A 22,684-nucleotide genomic window follows, 5' to 3' on the forward strand; every position below is an offset into this window, starting at 1 on the left:
ACAGAATGCTCCGAAGAAGAATGATCCAGTTGCCAAATCCCTGAGTCATCTGGCCTAGTCACCCTTTGCTCCTCTGTTCTGGTTTTCCCACCAGAGCCGAGATCAGGCTCAGCAACGTTTGTTCACAGGCCTTGCCAGCCAGGAGGCCAAAGCAGACTTCCCCGACCTGCCTTTTTACAAAAACAGGCAGGAAGAAAAGAAATCTTAAGTGAGAGCTGATGATACAGGCGGGTGCTGAATCCAACACTCTCACACATCGCACATTACGTTATCCAGTATTACGAAACCTGTGCAGTGGGCATTTCCATACTCATCTTTCAGCTGAGGAAACAGAAGCAAGAAGTTAAGGGGTTTTACCCAAAGACAGGACGATTAAGTGGCAGAGCCAAGAGGGTTCTCTTCACCTGGATTCGTCCCAAAGCAGAGCCTGGGACAAAGGCTTTTGTGCAAGTAGTACATTTGGGGATGTGATCCCAGGAGGCAGAAGCAGGGAAGGAGAGAGAGCCAATCCAGGGATTCATACGAAGCTGTCTACTGCCAAGCGTCAGCTGGTTAACCAATGCTACAGGAAAACTTTGAAGTGTATCTCAGGATGATCAACAGGGGAAGAGGGAGAAAAGCATGTATCCCTTGGCTCTGGTTTCCCAAGAGTTACCCACTGTTAACTCCTCTGTACTTCAGAGTTGCCCACATACAAGGCTGGGAGTCCTGCAGAGAACTGGTCATAGCAGCACAGCTGGAGTAAGAGCCCAGCCGCAAAGACTAGAAGCAGACTCCCACCAGCCATGCTAGGTATGCCGAGGAACTCACATGAGGTCACTGGGGCAGCCGGGGGGGAAAACAAAATGTGAATCACAACCCGCAACTTCCATGCGTTCATTCCACAAATATTTATTGGAGGCTGTGTTAGACACTGGAGTTGAACAATGAACGGCAGAAGGCAAGATCCTTGCTCTCATAAAGCTTGAATTCTACCGGGGGTGGGATGACATGGGCAATTAGCGACTACACAAATAAACAAGGTCTGATTCCATATCAGGCACTGTGCTGAGACCTGGGAAACCCCAGAAGGAACTGTTTCCTTGTTGGGAAGACACAGGCACAAAGTGCCACAACTGAATATGGTAACCGCTGTGGCTCGGGTACACATACACTTCTCTGGGAGAACAGAGAAGGGACATTTTACTCCAGACTAGGGAGCTGGGGGCGAGGGGAAAGGATCTCTAGAACAGATGAGACACAAGCTCCTTGAAAGGCCTCCCAGATGAGCCAGACATTTCTGGTTTGGGGGAAGGGAAAGGACGCAGCATGGGCAGAGACACAGAGGCAAGAGAGCCAGCATGTTCTGGAAAACTACAAATGCAGAACTTTGGGTGACTAGAGGGTGCCATGTATGTTGGATGTTGTCAAAGACGAGGTGGGAAAGGCAGGCAGGGAACAGACACAAAGGCTGGAACACCTGCTCCTGGAGGACTTGGATGTGATCCTGAAAGTGAAGGTACGCCTCTTTGCCTTCCAGTCCTCTAGGCCCAGCGAGCTCCTGAACATCTCCGCCAAGGATGAAGATAAAACCAAACCATCCAACACTGAGGTTGGCAGCTAGGGATGGGAAGGGCATCAGGGTTCACAGGGAAGGCCCAGTGGCTTTGGAGAATCCAAGAATGGCCAGACCTGAGTTGCCTGGGTTACGTCTCACTAACTTGGCTCTCAAAGCTTGATGAGGCCCACTGGGCACAAGGGCTCTCTCTTGGTCACTCTACCTAGTGCACTAGGCATAAGATCAAATCCTCTGAATTGATCTGAGCCAGGTTTCTTGAGCCCCAACTCAGCCCCTCCTCTCTATAGCCAGGTCCTGTGCAGGCAGAACTCTAGGAACTGCCTCACAGGTGTCTGGGGCCTCGAGGACCCTGAGTCCAGGCAAGGTGCCTCTGGTCCTCCTCTGGCTTACGAGCGGTACCTGCCAGGGCTTTCCAGCTGAACCCCCACCAGCAAGAGCTAATACCAGAAAAGCAACTGGCATCTGGCTGCCTCTCTCGCAGAGGCCTGTCACATCCATCATCCGGGCAGGAGAAGAGCTTCCTGCAGCTCACAGCCGTGTCCCGCCATTCCCCCGCAGAGCCCTTGTCAAACTGAGCTCCTGGCTTCTGTTCATTCTTCAAAGTAAAGAACCCTGAGACGATCTGAATGCAGACAAGACAAAACTCCCAGAAGCAGTCTTTCTCTTCTCAAATTCAAGACAGAATGAAGCCCACTCCTGCACCCACCTGCCTCAGAGAGGTTCTCAGATGACCCAGGTGACACTCACAGGTCCTCAGGCCCCATCCTTCAAAGATGGCTGAGCACCTCTAACCTATAATTAGGACCTGGGGCAACTCAGAGTCCTTCAGCTTACCAGGGAAGAAGGGTCCAGGCCCAACCCTTGTGTCTGACTTCTCTCTCTTCTATCTCCCACCTCATCAAAATCCCCTGTCCTAGGTTCCCTTCCCTTCAGGCTCCTTGTCTGAGCTTGGGGTGGCTCTTTTCCATGCTCCTTACAGCAGACAGTGATCCACGGGAGTGCTGCAACTAAACCCAGGCTATGGCTATTGGCTCAGGTAGAGAGAGTGTGTCTAACAAGAACAAGACCCTGGGTTTGATCACCAGCACTTAAAAAAATGCTGGGCACAGTGGTGGAGACCTGTAACTCCAGCAACTTGGGAGTCTGAGGCAGGAGTATTCAAAGTTCAAGGTCAGACTCAGCAACATACTGAGACCCAGTCTCAAAATAAAAAATAAAAAGGACCAGGGATGTGGCTCAGTGGTAGAGAGCACCTAGACCAGTTCCAAAAGAAGCTTCGGGCTAATAAGAGGGGAATTTGAGTGCCCCCGCCCCCAAACACCCTTCAAATCACAATCAGTTTTTTCCCCAGTTGCTAGAAATGATCCCCTGAAGGACATTCTAGGTATAAGATTCTGAGTGTCCATGACTGTGGGAGAGGGAGGCTATTCCAGTTCACACGGAGAACAGAAAACAAAAAAGCAAAACTTTTTTTTTATCCCCGAGGTTGCTTCAGACTCCAATGAAACACTCCTCAAGAGATGGGCCAGTGTGAATCCTTAGGAGCCCCTCCACTTCCCCAGACACCCACCACCCACTTCCCCGTAGTCACCTCCACCTTCACTCCACCAATCTTTCTGGCTCACAAGTCCTGAGAGTTCCCAGAGACACCTGGACTGTTCCCGGGGAGGCTGCTATGGGGGACTGAGGTGGTGAGCAGTGGTTAGGGTAGGAGTTCTTGGGACTTATCTGGGCTCCTCTTGCCAAAGGTGGTCAAAGAGAGAAGGGCCCTGGAGCTGATTCCCGGCTGCCCGAGTGCTCGGATCACATGTTCTTTCACAGCAGGGTCGAGAGCCCCCACCTACTCCATCCCAAGCCCCTGCTAGAAGCCAATGCAACAGATCTATCTTCACCAGCCCAGGCTTCTAACTAACTCATTTCATCTTTTAAAAGGACCAAGAAGGTTAGCCCTCCCCGTCTCTTCTTGGATCTCAGTGACAGATTTTTCGGATTCACCTCATTACCTCTCCCACAGGGGCCCATTCATTTCCACCTCATTTTCCTCGTGGTTCTCATTCCTGTCCCCATCCCAGCACATCCCGGCAGGGTGGGCTCCGTACCCTCTCTCAGTGTCCACCCTTGCAGACACAGCCCACTCTGCCCCTCTCTAAGAATACCATTCCTCTCTCCCACCCCTCCCATACAGATCAAAGCCAGATGCTCCTGGAATCCAGCATGTCAGGAAGAAACAAATCACGGAGCAATGGTGCGAGAGGATGCTGATCCTCTGGGCTTTGGCGGAGTACAGGACAGGATCACTTGTTCTGGCCTGGAACCCTTCCTGAATAGCTTTATTCCAAGCAGAGTTTAAGATCTTAAACCCCACTATTCACATCTCTGAATCTCCCATGGTGTCTAGCAAAACAGCAGTACAAAGTACACACTCAATAAATATTTGATGAATGGAGTCCCCAGTAAAGCTGCAGTTATTCATTGCATGCTGCCTAGTATCATTATTATACCTCAAAACTGCATCCTCCTCTCCCCCACTGGAGATTGAACCCAGGGGGGGTGTTTTACCACTGAGCTATATCGCCAGGCTGACCTCGAACTTGGCAATCTTCCTGTCTCAACCTCTGGGATTATAAGTGCATGCTACCATGCCGATCAAAACTGCAGAATCTTAAAGTTAGAAGGGACCCAGGATGCCATAAGTTCCTGACCCACCCAGGACAGGATCACAAATTGCAGATTCCTGACATGTGGGCTCCTTGTCTAGACCCCTTGACTATCTCCATGACCATGAATGTCTAAGGAAGCCCAACCCTCTCAGAGTTGACATTTCTGTTTATGAGAAAATCCTCTCTTCCGTTTACCAGAAATCTGCCCTCCCCACCTCTGCATCCCCCACACAGTAACCACAGAACCAAGCACAGGGCTTGTATTTTCCGGTAGAGTCCAGGTGCCCAGATACTCAACTCAGCAACCTAAGTCCAGGACAAACTAACTTGCAGGTTGGTCTGCTGATTGAAGGTGGTAGCAAAATCCCTTTAGAGCAATATTGATCAATGGGAAAGTGACAGAAGGAAGGAAAGCCAAACCCTGAGAACTCTGCTTGCACTTGTTCCAAATTCATACAGTCCGGTGTCCCTTCCTTCACACCTTCCTCAACCAACACATCAGCAATTTAAAACAAACAACAACAACAACAGCAACAAAAAAAACAAGATAAAAGGATCTAGTGCTGTTGGCTCTGCTTCTTGATCCTCATCCCCACCCTGCTCACCAGTTCTTGAAATGTTGGTCACACTCTCACAGAACAAAGATGAGCTTTTATAACCCTCCTCAAGCCTCTGCTCTGAGCATTCAGGACCCTTAACTAATTCAGAAGGTGCGAAGACGAATAACAGGTTAACTTTGGACTAGGTTTCAGACAAGATCTTCCAAAGTAGGTCTTTTTTTTTTTTTTCATTCTAGGGTTTTCAAGAAACAAGATGCCAAGGATGTCAGAAAAGTGGCTGGTAGCTTCCAACCCATTTGGGTCTTAACTTAATGGAAATGCAAAGTTCCACTCTGCAAGTCTAGAATGACCAAAGCACTTCCTTGCTGCTGTTTCTGGAGTCTGCATTTGGCCCTGGGCCTGAGCCCTATGGGTAATGGGGGGTAGCTCAGTGGTAGAGCAGAGTACTTGTCCAGTGTGCTCCAGGGTTGAATCCCCAGCACCAAATAATATAAAGTTAGGGGCCAAAAGGGACCAAAGTTAGGACTGATGATAATGGCTGAAATGAAGTAGTGTAGGTGGGAACTCTGTATTAAGTACAAAGCCCTACTAAATGTGAAGTAGTACCAATGTAAGAGCAGGTAGACATAGAAGGTCCTCAGGAAACGTTGGATACATTTTTCTCACCTAAGCCATGGTTCTAACCCTGGGGCATCTTTTTTTTTTTTTTTTTTTTTTTTTACTGAAAAGCAAGATAAAAGCAATTTTGCTGGACAGAAAACAAAAGGAAATGAACATATTAGAAATGTAAGTGCTTACCATTTGCAACATACATTCAACTCTGCCCAACACTTCTGCCCGCTCCAAGGTCAAGCAGGGAGTCCCTGCCAGGGTTCTGGGAGATGGCAGCAGAACCTTGGTTCTGGGGATGGCCTTGGGCTTGACTTTCCAGAACTAAAAAGGAAAGTTGAAACAATGAAAAGCCCTCCCACCGGATTCCACCTTCTTCGGTTGGCCACGTCCTTCCTTCCCTCCTTTTTCCTTCCCTTCCTGCAGGAGGTACTCTGCCCCACCTTCCTTCCTGGAGAGGAGGACCTGCCCTTTCCTCCTCCAGAGCTGGTGCCAAAGGATGAACAATGCGGCTGCTGGGGGTGGCGGTGTCCAGAGGTGGGGCGAGGCGTGTGGTGTGTGAAACAAAGCGAGGCTTGACAGAGATGGGGTAAGAGAGATGCTTCATACTCAAGTTGCATTTCAAGGGTCTCTGGCCAGTTCCCAGTAGATTCCTTTACTTGAATTTCCAAATGGAGACCGCCGATGGCGACAAAAAACAGTAGAACCCCCCGTCTCCCCAATCATGGTGCCCAATAATGTGATTTCAGAGTGGCAAGGAGAAAAGGTGGTGTCAGCGAGATACAAAGGGGGACTCAATCTAGGTGGCCATTGCAATCTCTCTTGCTGTCCCACAGCCCTTTGACAAAAGTGGAGGGGAACCCGGGAAAGAGACAATGCCAGGGGAGTTCCTGGAAGAGGGCTGAGGACAGAAAGGAGGTTCCGAAGGAAGGGGAGAGGACAATAGAAAAGGTAACGTGCAGCTGAAAAACACCCAGAGGAGGGAGCGGTCGCCCTTATAACAAATGGGCTGAGCTGCCACAGAGACGAGTGGGGGAGGGGCCGACGGCGAAGCCTTGGAGGGAAAGCCAAAGCGGAGGTGGCGAGCACAAAGGGGGCACTCCAGGAGGCAGTTGCGAGGGGTGGGACGAAGTGCGAGATGGAGACCCGAGCGGGGAGGAATCAAAGGGTTCACCGGGGGAAGGGGCCTAGGAAGCGCGCCCGGGAGGCCCCGCTTTGTCTGGCGAGCGCGGCGGCGGGGGCAGCACGTGCAGCCGCAGCGCCCCGGGCCGCCGGCTCCCCGCCGCAGAGCGCCCGGGAGGAGGCTGGGCGCGGGGGCGGCCCCGGCCCCTCCACCGAGCCGGGACTTCTTGCCGGCGGGGCCCGCGCTGCAGAAGCCGGGCATTGTTGCGTCCCGGCCGCGGCAGATTGCCGCTGTCCTACAATACCCTCGCACCCTGGCACCGCGCCACTGGCACGGCCCGGGGGTTGGAAATAACTGCGCCGTTCCCATGGCGACGCGGCAGCGACTCCCGCCCCCGCCCCGCCCGCGGCGCTCCCCCCGACCGGAGCGCCCCGGTCACCCTGGCAACGGCGGCTGCGGCGCGCGGGAGGCGACTCCGACAGTGGCCCGCCCCGCCCCTGCCGCCCGCCCGCCCGCGGCGCGCCCGGCCCGGCCTCGGCCTGCGCTGGGCGGGGCGGCCCCGGGCCCTCGGGCCTGGGAGCCTCCCCTCCCCCTCCGCCGCCCGCCCGGAAAGGCGGGAGCAGGAGGAAGCCCCGCGGAGACCGCCGCAGCCCGGCCTCTCCGCGCAGCCTCCCGGCCCGCCTGACCTCCGGGCCCCTTTGAATCCTCCCCGGATCACCCGCCCTTCCTCATGGTATGGGAGGAAACCTTGGCCGAGGGTCCCTGGCCTGCGTGGCCAGATGAAAGAAAACCCCTTCTGCCCGAGGGCCGGGGCCAGGGGCGCTCAGCCAGGGGGGAGGGGTGCAGGAGGAATCGCTCTCGGATCCGGGGTCGTGCGTTCCAGGCACCCCTAGTTCTCGCACCCCGTTCGATGAGCCGGCGAACACAGCTCCCTGGGCCCCCGCCCGCGGGAGACGGGTTTCCCGCGTGAGTGGCCCTCGCGCGTTTCCTTGTGTGGGTTTTGTTGAGGAGGGAGTATTGCGGATTCCCGAGAGGAGGGTCTCCAGCCCCCAGGGCGTCTGTCAGAATCGACTTCTTTGGTGTCGGGGAGCGGGAAGCGTAGACCAAACCAGAGAGAGTTTGATTTATACCCTCCCTATCAAGGGGCAGAGTCTACACCTGACATTTGGAATATGAGCTCCTGCAGGGCAGAAGCCCTGGCACTTGGAAGGTTCTAAACTAAGTTAATGTTTAGTGGATGAGTACAATTAAAATGAGATAGTGCCTCATTCAGTCGTCCTGAATGGGCCGGACAGCCTAAAACAATACGCTAAGTGTGCTGTGCGCCTAAAAATCAGCCTCCAATCAAATGAGCATATTAAAATATTAAGACCTTGTATTTGTAAAGTTCTTCTAAGAATGTCACCTCGTTCCTTGTATATTTTTGACTTAAAACTGCGTAAAGTTCTAAGCAGGAAGGAAGGATTTCTATGAGGGCAAATTACAAGTGAAACTTCTCAGCTACTAGCATAGGGTCATAGTGGAGGGATTTAAAGAGTTTAGATTTTGCCAGTTCCTAGAGCCCCGTGTTTGTTTTCTTCGAAGTGGCTACAGTCAGATACCTTGGTATGGAGGAGAGAGTTTGGAAATAAACAGAGGACTTAGGCATAAGTCTGGGTTGGACCAATTAGGCCTCAGTTTCCTCATCTGTCAAATGGTGGCCATGAAGATGAGATGAACTGGTGTTCGAAAGAAATGTTCTTTGTCAGCTATATGATGTGTCATGCAAATACCCAGCTACTGGGACGTCTACACATTGGTGGACAAGTCATGATTCATATACTGTAGCTGCAACATGGAGAGGGGAGAGGGTTCCAGATCTGCATGCTGGGGCAAGTGGGGCCAGGGTGGAAGTGTTCTATGTGCTGATGAATCTCCTTTAATATCGCTTGCTATGGATTGAACTGTGCTCCTTGCAAATGCATATGTTGAAGCCCTAACCCCTCATGCAGGACTGTATCTGGAAATAGTCTTTAGAATGTAACTATTAAATGAGGTCACATGGGTGGAGCCCTAATCTGATAGGACTGTGGTCTTATAAGAGAGAGTGAGAGATCTGCTAAGAAAGCAGTGAGAAGCCAGGAAGAGAGCCCTGATCAGAACCCCACCATTCCCAAACCCTGATCTCAGACTTCCAGCCTCTAGAACTGTGAGAAAATGAAGTTCTGTTGCTTAAACCACCTCGTTTATTTCATTATGGTGGTTCCGGCAGACTAAGACAAATATGTCTTCGCTTGGAGCTAAGCGCCCCTCCTACCACCTCCACCACCTGGCGTTTTGTTCAGCACTTCCACAGTTGTCTCATTTTTAATTCGTAACCGTGTGAGTTGGAATTGGCAAGATTTATTTTAAAATGAAGAAGCTAGGACTCGGAAAGATGAAATGATTTGCTGAAAGTCATTTCAGATTGTGCATAACCGAACCAGGACTCGAGTCTCCCCAGACAACAGCTCGTCCTTAGCCAGCGCCAGATTCTGGGCTAGGTGATGGGGATAGAAAGGTGAGTGTGAGTTAGAGAGAGAGAGAGGACATAGTCTGGTCAGGAGAAGGGAGAAGTAGAGGAATTATTGCGGAAAGGTGGGTCTACAAGGATTCTTTGGCTCAGCAGGTAGGCGGGGAAGGCAGTCCATGGAAAAGAAAGGTAGGAAAACATGGTTTTGGGGGGAGCTACAGGTGTGGCTGAAGTTAGGGTTCAGTGGATAGAAGGAAGGGGCAGAGATGCCCCAGATGTCACTGGAGATGGTGACTGTGCCTTCCCTGTCAAGGACTCTTGATGGCCTCCCCCAGGAGAACTTAGCTTAGAGATCAAGGCTGAGTCCTTAGGGACCCAATGTCCCTAAGGAAAACAACAGTCACTGCTCCACTTAGGTTCCTGTTGATGCTTCTTTAGTAGATTACCTTTGTCTGTTTGACCTGGGGTCTCCTAAGGGTTAGTTTATTACATACAGCCCTAACCATTTGGAAGTAAGTGATAACGTGCTCTAATTTGAAGATGGGAATCTTAAACTTAGGGCTGTTCCTAGCAAGGTCCGACCTTCCTCAGTGTTTTCACAGAAATGCTGATCTCCAGAGGCACGGAGTCTTCCTTAAATGATACACGATCATCCCTTCCAATGGGAATGCTGATACGGACCTTCATCAATGAAGGGACTGACATCTTTCCCCCTTTGAGAGCGTGAATACAAACCCTTACCAGTCACCGTCAGGTACAAGGACGCGCCTCTGCTGCTTTCTTTGTGGGTACAGTCTGCGTGCATGTGTTTATCACGTCTTTAACCCTTTCTGACTTTCAGAGATTCATTAAATCACAGCACGCCAGCACCCTCCCTGGGGAAGGGTTTGTAGGTTGTGGAAGAAACGGGCCCAACAGGACTACTTACTCTTAAAGTCCCTCTCCCAGAAACCAGGTTCCAGAGGCCTGCCCCGCTCCCAGGGGCGCCCATTCTGAGCACCAGGCCAACAGCCAATTTGTGGGCTGGCTCCGGGATTTCAGCTTCCCTCTGCCTGGGACTGAACGGAGACTCGCCTCCACCTCACTAGAGACCTCATTAGGACTTGAACTCTGGTCTTTGTTCCTTCTCAGGGGGTTCTGCACAGGGGGAGGAGGGGGACCCAGCAAACCCGCCACCCCCAGAGCAGCAGGAGTCCAGCAGCTTCTGAGGACCCGGAAGTGAGTAAACAAGCAATTACCAAGAGAGCCCCGAGCGGTAACCAGAGAAGCGGCTTAATCATTTGATCCACTCCCTGCCTGAGAGGATGTCTGCCTTCCCTCAACCCTCCTCCCACCCAGCTTCCCCGGCTGCTTTCACCTCCCTCTACCCACTTTCCAAGCGAAATTCCATCCCCCTGGGGCCAGGTCCCGGGGTGAAGGCAGGAGTGATATTCTGGCTCAGTTCTTGGCTTTGCCTATATTGGGAGAAGGAGAAGGAGTGACATGGTGCTCCCAAACCCTAGGCCCTCAAATCCTGCTGCGGGGAGCTTAGGAAGGACGAGGTGACTCAGAACTTGCTTCTTAGAAACCGGTGCGGGAACCCAGCTGGGCTGCAGGAAGTGTGGGGTCAGGTGAAAGAAGCCTCCCATTCCTGCCTCTTGGGCTTGGAGCCGCCTCCGGCTACTGCTCCTGGGCTAGTCCCCCCGGTTTTCACTTTCTCTGGTTCTGCTGACATCAGTGCAGATCCCGGCACGGAAAGGCCTCTCTGCAGATAAGATTAGGTTCTCGCTTATCTTCAAAGAGTTTGCAGTTCAGTGGGGAGGGAGAGGTAAGTAATTTCAGAGAGTTAAGCTACATGGACATAAATAACAACGCAAGGCAGTGTGCCCTAGACAGCAGTCCCCTGCTGCCATTGGCCCTGCGATTCTTCATTTGGGTTATCGACTAGCCCTCTTACTGCCCCTCTTGTCCTTGTCCCCAGTCTTTCCTCTTCTCCCACCGCTAGTCCTATCTCCATTCTTCAGCCAGTGATAGATCTGAATGCAAATCCGATTGTGTCCCTCCCCTTCTGAAAGGCCTTCCTTGGCTCCCCCACGTTTTATTTCCTAGTGCTGGAGATAGAACACAGGGCCTTCCACAATTACACTGAGCCACACCTCCAACCACCCCACATCTTTAAAGATAAAGCCAAACCCCTCAGCACAGCATGCCTAGCCTTTTGTTGTCTGACCCCTCTTAATCCTTTGGCCATGCCCCACTCCACAAAGTAAACATTTGTGACATCCAGTTACTATTCACTCCTCCGCCTCAGGGCCTTTGCATGTGCGGCTCTATCTGTGTGGAATGCTTTTTCCCTATTCCAAACTCGACCAATTCCAGATGGAACTCAGTATAGAAATAGCCTCCTTATCTCAGGACCCTAGTAACCTCTCTGGATTAAATACTCCTTGTCAATATTCCTCTATCACCATAGTAGGAAACCTGGTTTGTAATGATCCGTTTCCCATGCCTCTACCTTCTAGACATCAAGTTCCTTACTTATCTTTGTACCCAGTGACTAGAACACAGTACGCAAATGATGGTGAATGAAACGTTGACTGGCAGGTAGAGAATATGGGAAATCATTAGCGATTGGACCCAGGGCCTCATGCATGCCAGGCACGTGCTGTGCCACTGAGCTACACCCCTAGCCCATTAGAAGCTGTTGAGTCAGAAACTGATAACATCACCAAAAGCATATTGCAAGATGAGCGGCCTATTACTATTATAAGGTAGGGCTGGGGGAGAGGAGGGTTAAGGCAAAGGGAGAGCAGACTGGAGAATGAGTGTTTCCTCAAGAACAAAGCTAATAGCAGTGGGAGCTGGAAAGCAGAATGGAAATGAGCGAGGTCCTGCTGCAAGTTGAACAAGAATTTTGGATGTGTTGGCAAGAAGGATGGGTGGGGAGCCAAATGTGCAGGCCTGGTGCTGAGGAGCGAAAGCAGGAGAACAGACAACAGTCAGGAGAAGGCCCTGGCTGCAGATGGGAGTGTGGAAAGGCCTGCTCGGGAATATGGGAGAGATGATCTGTTTGTTTTCAGAAATAGCTGCGACTAATTAGAACCGAAAGCAAACAGACTGGAGGAATTTGGAGCTCTGGACTGAGTTGTTTTGTCTCTGGATGGTCTAGGCATGCAAAGACCGACAAGTTAGGGCCTCACCTTCTCCTTTTAGAAAACTGTGACAAAGGCCCAGTCATGGTGTTGGTTTGTAAATCACTGTCATAGTTTAACACGAAATACCCCATGCCGAGTGGTGCCATTAATGCTTCCGCATTTTCTCCCGTGTTCAGTGGGACGTTGCTGGGGGCTAATGCTGTTTCCCCATCTGGACTGGGCTGCGTCTCATCGAATGCACTGCAGTTCTCAGTCCAGTGCCTTTTGCTACTTCTCACATTCTTCCTGTTTTCTGACTCTGAGTTTATTTTAGTCTTCTGTTTCTCTTTAAATCATCACAGACATCTGTCTCTCTTGTCTTCCCCATCCGTCCTCCCCACTCTCTCCTACTCCTACTTCATCTCCTATCCTCTCTCAGTTGCCTTAAGAGACCTAAACTGCTTGACTTCTCTCTGTCTACTCTCAGTATCCGGAGCCTCTTTGTTGGACATGTCTCAACCTGTTTTCAGCCTCAGATTAATCCTCCATAACACTGAAAAAGACAGATGAGGTCAGACTTGGTGGGGAGGGAAAGAAGAGAAATTTTTTTTTACCCAGGAACCCATGCTCATTCATAACTGGCTTTCCAAATGAGCACAGACTACAAGCATGTGTGTGTGTGTGTGTGTGTGTGTGTGTGCGCGTGCGCGCACGTGCACAGGTGTTCTTGCAAGAACACCAGATCCTGCCATGCTCACGGCACATGCCTGCAATGCAGTATGTTTTAAACATGTAAAGGGGATGAAGCATCAGAAATCCCCATCTTTAGATGAGTGAGTGGCAGCTCTAGGGTTTCAGGGAGCGATCCTTTTATTCTCCAGGATCTCTAGCAGTTTGTTACCTTGCCAACTGGTATGTTGGAGTTTAAGCTGTAAGGGTCTTTGTGGGCTGCAAGTGAGGAAGAGAATGCAGGCTGCTGAAACTAACAAGGTCCCTGGAGTGATTTATTAGTGTCTCTGGTCTCCTTTTATTTGACAGAAGAAGGAAAAGAACGTGTGTATTTCTCCTGATAAGAGTCACGTTTTCAGGAGCCGATGTATATTCAAACCCCATTCATCCTCATTATGGCTGTTCCTGCGCCCATTGCTTCTGTCTTAAGACACGTGCAGGCCCCTTCAACTGACCCAGGAGCCTTTCTAGCTGTCATCTTGGTTCTTTTCACCCCAGATTTCTTGGGGAAGGGGTTATAGGCAGAGCCTCCACATCCTCCCTCCACTTCCTTTATAATCTGGTTCTCCCACCCCATCTTCTACCAGAACCTCTGTTCAGATCCACCCATGACAATCTTTAGCTGAATAACATTTTGTTCTCAGTTTCCTTGACTTTTCAGTTGTCCAAGTGCCTTGGTGATAGCCTGGCTGGACTCCCGCCTTCCCACACACTGTTCCTTTGACAGCTCCATCTTCCTACTCCAACCCAACCCTCCTCTCCCTGTCTCCAGGTCTTAGCTTTCCTGCCCTCTATCTTCACTGGTGGGACTTTTATTCTCACAGCTGAACTCATCAATGGAACATATGGAAAAGCCCAGAAGCTGACAGAAAGGGAATGGCAAGAGGGACTTAGGCCTCCAATGACCTAAAGCAGACACATTCACACTTGATCCTGAGATAGGTGGAAATATCTGCTTTTTAAGCCACAACACAGGGGCTGGGATTGTGGCTCAGTGGTAGAGCACTTGCCTAGCATGTGTTGAGGCACTGGGTTCAATTCTCAGCACCACATGCAAACAAATAAAAGGTTTGTCAACAACTAATAAAAATATTTTTTAAGAAAACTAACATACCAGTCATCCAGGATCTTGTTAAACTGCATATTCAGTGAGTCTGGAGTAGGACCTGAGATTCTGTATTTCTGATAAGCTCTGAGATAGTAATGCACCATATACTTTGAGAAGCAGGGGATTGACCCCACTTCATCTACCATCAGATATCTGGGGGTTTCTGTCTTGTTTTTGCATCTCCTTTGGAATATAAGCACCTTGAGGGCCAAGATTCTCTCCTCTGGATCTTTGTATTTTCTATTGGTGAACTTCTTCTGAGTGTGCCTGTAAATAATTAATGGGACCCAGGGCTGAGTTGTTTACAGTTTATTTTTAGGCTTTGCTTTACTAACACCTATTTATCTTCTAATCACAATTGTGAGGCAAGCAAATACTTGAAAAAATAAAATAAAATAAAAAAGAAAGACACCAAGTAAGATGAATGACTTTCTAAGTAGTGAGTCACATATTCAGCTTCGAGTTCACAGCCCCTTGCTCAGAGGGGTCTCAAGGAAGCAGGTGAGGGAGGGGTGACTCTGAAGGCTGCTTTCACTTGGTTCCTCTCCATGACCACTACTCAGGTTCTGGACCTTATTTACTGTTGCCGTGAGAAGTAGGAGACTCCCCTGTCTCCTCTCAGGAGGGCGTTCTGGAGCCCTAAGGAGCCTGAAGCCCCGTGCTAGGAGGCCTGAGGGTGAGGTGACTGGAAGGTTGGGAAGCAGACAGCCGGGCCAGCCCCCACGCCCCGTCGCCCACACACCACATCTTTACAGCTGCTCTCAGCAGTGCAGACTAGGAGCGCCTTTTAAAAGACATTTTGAAGACCGAGTGGGGTGAGGGGAGAAAGCCACAGAAATTATAGAGCAATAACAACCACAGCAGAGCGTCCCGTGTACCTCAACTTCAGCTTCTGAAACGGAATCTTTGCTTTTAGTGATTTCTCCCATGGCCATAAAAATGAAAGCCACTCTAGTCTCTAAAGTAGGTCACACAGGGAGGGGGAGAGACAGGGAGAGGGAGAGAGGGCGAGCTGATAAATGCAGATGCCAAGGCACTTTCACCCCTTTCCAAACCAAAAATAAAACTTGGAGATTGCCTGAAGAAAATGAGAGCTGCAGCTTAAGAAAAGCAGGGGAGAAAAGAGCGGGTGGGGTGTCCTGCCCCCGATCCACTTGGCCCAGGGCGGACCTGGAGCCCTTGCTGCAGCGCAGGTCCTTGTGAAGACCTTACCCCACCCCGTGGCTTTGCAGGCCTCAGCTCACTTCCTGTTGGTCATCTTTGTTGTGCAATGTCAAATAGCTGCTCCCCTCTCCCACTTCTAGTAACTCATTGTAGTAAGTCTCTATTAATGAAAGACTGGAGCCGGGAGACAAGGCAAAGAGGCGCTTTTGGATTTCTCCATTTGACTGGTTCTGTGATTCATCATCTGTTCTAGAAAGCGGTACATGTAGTTCAGTGAGGAAGGAGGAGCAGAAATACCGCGGAGCCCACCTTCAGGCTCCTGGCGCTGCCTCTCCTTTCCTGCACCTGGCCACAAGCCAAGCAGGCTTCCAGCTGCTGCTCTCCTCCCTGCTCCTCCGTTCTGATGGAATTGGGGGTCTGATGAGGCACTGGAAAGAGGATGACTTCCAGCGACCACAGCTGTGGCTCAATCTCCAGGGCGCAGAGCATCTGGAGACTCTGTGAGTCTCATGGCCAGGACAGTCCTAATCTTTGCGCCTTTTCATCAGGCTGTCACATAGTCTTCCCTGCACAATCCGGCTCTAAACCCGGCAAGCAGTGAACAGTGTACCCTCAGAGGGTGGAAAAACGACTTGGGCCCAACTCAGAGCACACCTGGAATCCCAGCTAGTAGGAGGCTGAGGCAGGAGGATTGCAAGTTCAAAGCTGGCATGGATACTTTACTGAGACCTTGTCTCCAAGGGGGAAAAAGAAACAGTGCCAGCAATATAGCTCAGTAGTAAAGCACTTGCCTAGCTTGTGCTAGGCCCTGGGATTAATCCCAATACTGCCCCCAACAAACAAAAAACCCCAGAAAGCCCCAGAAAGAAATGGAAAGACGAAACAGCCACAGTACTGATGGAAACACCTATTCTACAAAGACTGGGACGATATAGTGACTAGCTAGAAATAGCCAAATAGGTGTAGAGCGACTTGGAGAAACACTCTGATGGATGGCATCCTGGATTTAGGAAGGGGATCGAGCGTGGAGAGCAGCCCAGGAAACTCTGTACTTCAGACTCTGTGCTCTGAAGCAGAAGGAACAAGATTTGCAGAGGGAACAGAATTGTTTGTTTTTGTTTACCAGCTGCTGCCCTGCCTCAAGTCTTGAGGAATAAGCAGTGGGAACACAAGGCTTTCAGCATAGCCGAGTTCAGAAGAGCTGAGGGAAGCCTTGCCTTGGATCTGGTGGAATGACTGGGCTAGGGAAACCTGGCAGAGGCCAGTTCATAGGGAAAACGCAGAGGGCTGGGGCCAGGGCTGACCTGGCGCTAAGTGGGTGGGAAAGAGGCAACTGATTCTCGCCTTCATCCTGTCCCTAAGGGATATGGCTTATCACACAGGCCTAGGGGCTTCCTGTGACCTGGTCCCAGAACACTTCATTATAAAAACCTCTTAAGTAGATCTGCCAACAAGCATCCCAGGCCAGTCCCTCAAAACGTTCACCGGCTGGAGATGTTCTCAGTGGCAGTGATAACAGCCAGCCCTTCTTCCTGCAGTTTCCAAAAGCTGGTAGCTAATTATCTTTCTCACCTGCCCGTAAGTGAGCGGTCTCCAGCGGTGGAGGCTGCTGTTGATCTGCAGAGTAGGGGAGAGGGAAAGGCCAGTTCAGGAATGCAGTCCCTGGAGGCTTCTGCTTCCCTGCCTGCAGGATTCCAAAGGTCTGAGACAAACCCCAGGCTGAAGTCCAGCAAAGTCGCTTTGGGCTCTATTCCTCTGGGAGAGAGCAGTTTCTACAGAGGGATTTTATTTTTAAAACCTTCATTCCCACTGGGGGAGGGTTGTGGTGCTGGCTGGCATTGAGAAGGCCTGTTTGGGTCGGGAAGGAGGTGTTCCATCGATGTAGTTTACACTTTCTTTTCTTTCTTATTCATTCTCCATTGTACCCTCAAAAATTGTTACTGAAAACCTCTAAGGGCATGAGTTTAGATTGCAGCAATTCCTCACAGCAGCTCTGCTCCTGCCATGTTTTTCCTCCTAAGACTTTCCACTGGGTAGAATTTTAAATGTGAACAATGGTTCAAAGGCTTGAGAGACAAACTGCTCATTACTGGAAAGTGTGCCAGAAATCCTGGGAAGCCGACCTCGCTCCCCACCCGAGCACTGCACCTCCTAGCAAGGGTTTCTTTCATAGTCGCGGGAAGGTTGGATCAGCATTTCTTTTCATTCCCATCGTCTTTCAGGAACTGCTGGGATAAAAGGGAGCCTAGGCGAATAAAAAATTCACAAACAGGACAAGAATGAAATATTTAGGGCAAGAGATCAGAAATCCTTCGGTTATTCAGTCAACTGGACCAACTCTACTTAAAAAAAATGTAAATATATACATATATATATATATATGTAAATATATATGTATATATATATATGTAAATATATACATATATACATATATATATATATATATATACACATGAAATACACATCCATCAAACTCCATGTCACAGTGAGTGTTAGCCTTTAGACTGGTCTTGCAGGCTGTAAGCTAGGTTGTCATGCCCAGTGAGTTGAAGAGACTTAGATTAACCCAGTGCTAACACGGACCCGTTTCGTCATTAACTTCATTCTCACTATCAACTGCAGAAGTTGTTCAGTGACCCACTGCCTTCCACTTCTCATCCCCAAATAGAATCAGTAATGGGCAGGACCAATGGTAGGGTTATTAGTTGCCAAAGAGAAGACCCAGTCACTTTGGATGGGCAGTTCAAGCTTTCCAGACTTAGTTCTTTTCCCCAAATACAATCGATTTCTGGAAGGGAAGATAGGTTTAAAGAAATGTGGTTAAGAAATACTATACTAAGATCTACCACATTTATTCCCTACTAATGTGATCTTCTTGAAGTACTTGTCAAAAAGTACATTAAACATCTGGCTTCTACATGGCAGTCAAAAAAAATTTTTTTCCTCAAGCTGAGGAAGTAGTTTGCCTAGCATGTTGTAAGGTCTTGTGTTTGATACCCAGCACCACCAAATATTTTTTTTTTCCAGAGCAGACCAGAGCTATGGTTAATTTGATCAAGGGACCAGGTCTTCCCAGAGTGGTCCAAAAATGGGTATTAAAATTATGACTTTTTTTGTCAGGATAAACCCAACTACCATGTGTTAACTATAAAGTTCTGATATAATAATAAATTAGCAGAGAAAAAACAAAACAAACCCCAAAAAACAAACAACAGAAAAATCTGTGGCTTTGTTTCTAGTCACACTGCTTCTGATTTAGTTATGTGATACCCTATCTTGGCATCAGGAAGGCTCCTTTCCAGGACCTATCAATGAGCATGGCTTAGAAACATTCTATGCCCAAGCAATTCAGGCTAAAAACATAGCTGTGAGCTATTTTTTCTGTACTCATCCACATTTGTATGTCAACAAGAACTTTGCTCCTTGGGAGTTTTCATTCCTGCTTACTCCTCCCTGAAAATAGAGTTGTTTGATGCAATCCAGGAGTCACAGGGTTGGTCTGAGACATACATAGCAACAAAATTACGCTGGTAGAACAAAGCTTCGTGACTGCCAAGGGTCCGGAGCAAAACAGAATTAAAGAACTTAGCATTCAGATAGAGTTTAAAAATAGATCTTCCATTCCCCCTCTTTTCCTACAAATATACACAATTCTTTTACCATAGTTTGCCTGCTTTCTACACAGAATTCACTTTTACATTAACAACTGAGTGCTTACAATGTTTGAGGTCCTTTTCTAAGACCATTAACTCATTAATTTTCACAATCCTACAAAGTAGGTAGTCATCCCAATTTCGCATTTGAAAAAACTGAGACGCAGAGAGATGGAGCAGCTTGTCCAGGGTTTCGGAGCCGAGTTGGCAGAGCTGAAATACAAAACCCTAGGCAACCTGCTCTGCTCCAGAGCCCATGCTCTAACCATTACACTAAGCTGCTTCTGCAACAAAAATATTTTTTTTTTCAAATTTCCTGCACAGCTTTATCCCCTTATCAAATATGCCAGTTTGCATTCTCTAAATTAAGCAGACACATGGTCCCACGGTTCATCTTAATGTGATATCAAGGATCAACAGGAACTTTAGTCTCATCCAAAACATACAGCTCTCTTTAACACACCAAATGTTACCCCCTTTCAAATATAAAATGCAGATAGCTGTTCAAGCATAATAATTACTTTCTAGCAACAGGAAATAGTTGTAGAATTAGGGTCCTTGACAACTTCAGTTTAAACAGTAAACACTCAGTTGATCTTTGGTGGCTCTAACAGAACTTAAGTAGCTAATCTCTGAAAGAAAAACAAGTCAATTTATCAAGACCCTAATTAGAGAATTTTTATTCTCTGCATATTGATGGAACATAAACTACAAGATACCTATGCTTAAGGAACCACTAATAAGATTTGTAGAAATATCAAAGGGATAGCCTATTCAGCTATGACAAGTGTTCTTATAATTGGGACTTTAGCTAAAGTATCATCTATATGCCCCCTTTGCTCAAAGGTCAGAACCTTTATTTAAAGTCTCTTTCGTCATTTTCTTCCATTTCTTAAACACTCTAATTGCTCATAAAACTATCTTTTAAAGTTGAGAACCACATTTTAAAACATCACTCTCCAACTGGTTAGCTTCTGAGATTACTGAAAACCTTTCATATATTGAACATTTTGCTTTAGACACAAAGTTCCCTTAAAAGTAGTAGTCTTAGTAAAATGACTTAGCTGTCATCACTTAAGTGTTGATCATGACCCAAATGTTGATGTCATTTAGGTGACAAAAGCAAATCAAGTTTTGCTAAATGAGTATTTACCTAGTCTTCCTTGGCCTCTTTCCTTTTCCGTTTGACACATAAAATTTCAATTTCACTTTCACCAGTTCATTTACTTTCTACAGCTATACCAATAAAAGGGGGGAAAAAAAAGAAAATTTCCATCCTGACATCTAGTGGAATGCTGAGGTGGAGCTGGCCACTTGGACAAGTCAGCCTTCTCAGCCTCTTGTCCGGTTCTAATGGGCTTCTTAAAGTAAGCTAGCAACTTTTTTCCCCCTTTCAACACAAAACTAATGATCCATGGCATTAGCTCAACAGGAAACGAAAAGAAAATTTTCATGGAATGTGGGTAGGAAGGGCTTCTAAAGTTGGCACTTAAAAACATTAGACCCTATCAGATTGGGCTGTAGAAAATCAAAATGGCCTAAATTGACTTTAGAAAAGGCAGCTGTAGTGGCAGGTTTCAAGACACTGGCAGTCACTGATACTGGTATGTAACAGCAGTCCTAGGATGTGAGGGGTAAAACCTTAAGGTTGTCCCTTTTGATACTTGGTGAAGTCAGTAAACAATGTTCTCAGCCTGTGAATGACTGATAGGAGGAACCACACCTTAAATTTTCTAGCCCAGGCCTTAGCTTACCACAAAACCCAAGTAGGTGATTAGAAAAGGAGGCAGTGAAATTGCTTCAAAATATTTAATACGTGTTAGACACGTAAAGTTACATTTTTTATACGAAAATCAATACAACAAAGGAGAAAATACTGTACAAAAACCTTATCAGCTCCCCCAACCTTTATACAACAAAGACTGGAGTCACCATATCTACAAAACCATAAGGTCTTTCCACTTAGGGCTTCTGTCTGTAAACTTTGTTTCATTAAACACTTTTTAAAAGCACTGTGTAGTAGTTCTGAGCTAGAGCTTTTAAAAATATATCTCTTCTCTATAAACTCCGTATTTCTAAGCTTGAACTCTTGTGAAGTTCGTCAAGCTTTCTCCCCCTGTGGGGAAGCAAAGGTCCCTTAATATTCCTTTCCCAGAGCGATCACAGGTATAAACGTTTCTTCCGTGCGGGAGGATGGTGGGGAGGGCGAGCAGTACCACAGGTCTGCACTCCAGACCAAGTCCCTCTAGTCTGAGGAAGTCCTGGGAGGAAACGCCACTCCTGGCCCTGGTGTGGTCCTAGCTTTCATGCGAGGGGTGTGTGTAAAGTCCCTCCCTCCCCCAAGAACGAGTGGGGAACTCCCCGGCCCCGAGCCTTGTGGCCGCTTCCTTCTCTGCTGCCGGCAGAGGAAAGTCCCTGTCTGCCCCCAAAGTCGTAAGCCCCGGGGAAGGGGTGGTGCATTCCGGAAGGACAAACAAGTCTTAATTCAACAAGACAAACTACAGACACACAGACATACACATACACAAAAGTTAACGATCGTCCTCTTCCAATAAGCCTCCGACTCCAGGTCTCACCGTGAGACCTGAAGTGTCGGCACAGCCCGGCTGCCCAGCCGGGGGCAGTGAGCGCTGCCCGGCAGCAGCAGTCTCCCCGACGCGCCCAGCGCCTGCGGTCCCTGGGGCGTCCTCGCGGCCCGGGCCTGGCTTTGGGGACGCCGCTGTTCGACCTCACCCGCGCGGGGCCGGGGCTCAGAAGGCCACGATGGCTGTGCTCCAGGGGTTAATGTCTCTCAGCACTGGCTTATCGCAGCAGATCTGCCCGGGCTCGGCGGCTTCCGCGCCGCTCTCCTCTGCCTCTTCCTTCTCCCGGCCGGCCCCGGGGCTTTTCCGCAAGAGTCCCGAGAAGCTGGAGCCGAAGATGCTAATGAGGTTAGCCACGTTCCCGGTCTCCATCTCCTCCTCGCCGTCCTCCTCGCCCGCGCTTGGCTGCTCCTCCAAGTTCCGGCGCGGCTTCTTCAGCGGGGTCGAGTCCGGCGCCGGGCAGCCCGCGTGGCCGCCGCCCGCTCCCGCCGCGCCGCGCTTCCTGGGGCACACCACGGGCGGCGCGGGCGGCTCATCCTCGGCGGGCCGCGGCGCGCAGCAGCAGTCAGCGCGGGGGGACGCGCCCGGCCGGTCCTCCCCTCCCGCGGGGCAGCCGCAGGGGCGGCGCGCAGCGCGCAGCCCCTCCGGGAGCAAGTCCGAGACTCCCCCGGCCGCCGCCACGCGGCCCCAGGCAGCCTCCGCTGCGTCCGCCTCTCGGCCCGGAGAAGCGCCCCCAGCTCCGGTCACCGCGCCCGCTGGTTCCGCGTCCCCCGCCCGCGGCGCGTCTGGGACCGCTGGGCGCTCCGGCTGCGGCTGGGTCTCCGGCCAGGCGGCGAGGACGGTGGGCGGAGGTGGCTCGCCCCAGCCGGCCGGGGGCCCGGCCGCCGGCTCCCCGGGCTGCTGCGGCGGCGGCACCGGGGTCTCCGCGGAACCGGCCAGGTAGAGGCCGGGACACGGGTCACTCAGGTAGACCTGGCGGGCGCTGCGCAGTACCAGCGAGACCAAGAGGTTCTTGTGCAGCTTGATGCCGCCGCGCTGGACCCTCGAGTTGTAGATCTTGCCCAGAGAGATGCTTACGATGCGGTGAGCCTCCAGCTTGAACTCCATCCTGCCTCCTCTGCACTGGGCGGGCACCGAGGGGTCGGGGTGAGCCCCGGCTCAGGTTCAGAAGCTGGGAGAGGGGCGGGAGGTGTAAACAAGTCCGCCTAGCGGGTACAGCCTCGCCAGTTCAGGGCTCCGAAGAGAAATCACTCCGGGGACGCGCGCTGCCCTCTTCCCCTCTTTTCATCTAACCACCACGTAGTTTCGGGTCCGGTTGCTAAACTGAGACTGCT

The 22,684-nt window shown here is 50.0% G+C and overlaps 1 protein-coding gene across 1 annotated transcript; it reads right to left on the reverse strand.

Annotated features, from left to right (window-relative positions):
* Positions 1-20,563: 20,563 nt before the first annotated feature.
* On the reverse strand, positions 20,564-22,663 carry Ier5 (immediate early response 5). The gene has a single exon (XM_047521793.1). It carries the CDS (start codon positions 22,455-22,457, stop codon positions 21,519-21,521), a length of 939 nt encoding a protein of 312 aa, XP_047377749.1. The 5' UTR covers positions 22,458-22,663; the 3' UTR covers positions 20,564-21,518.
* Positions 22,664-22,684: the final 21 nt, after the last annotated feature.

The sequence above is a fragment of the Sciurus carolinensis genome, chromosome 12, assembly GCF_902686445.1.
Source record: "Sciurus carolinensis chromosome 12, mSciCar1.2, whole genome shotgun sequence".
NCBI classification, from domain to species: domain Eukaryota; kingdom Metazoa; phylum Chordata; class Mammalia; order Rodentia; family Sciuridae; genus Sciurus; species Sciurus carolinensis.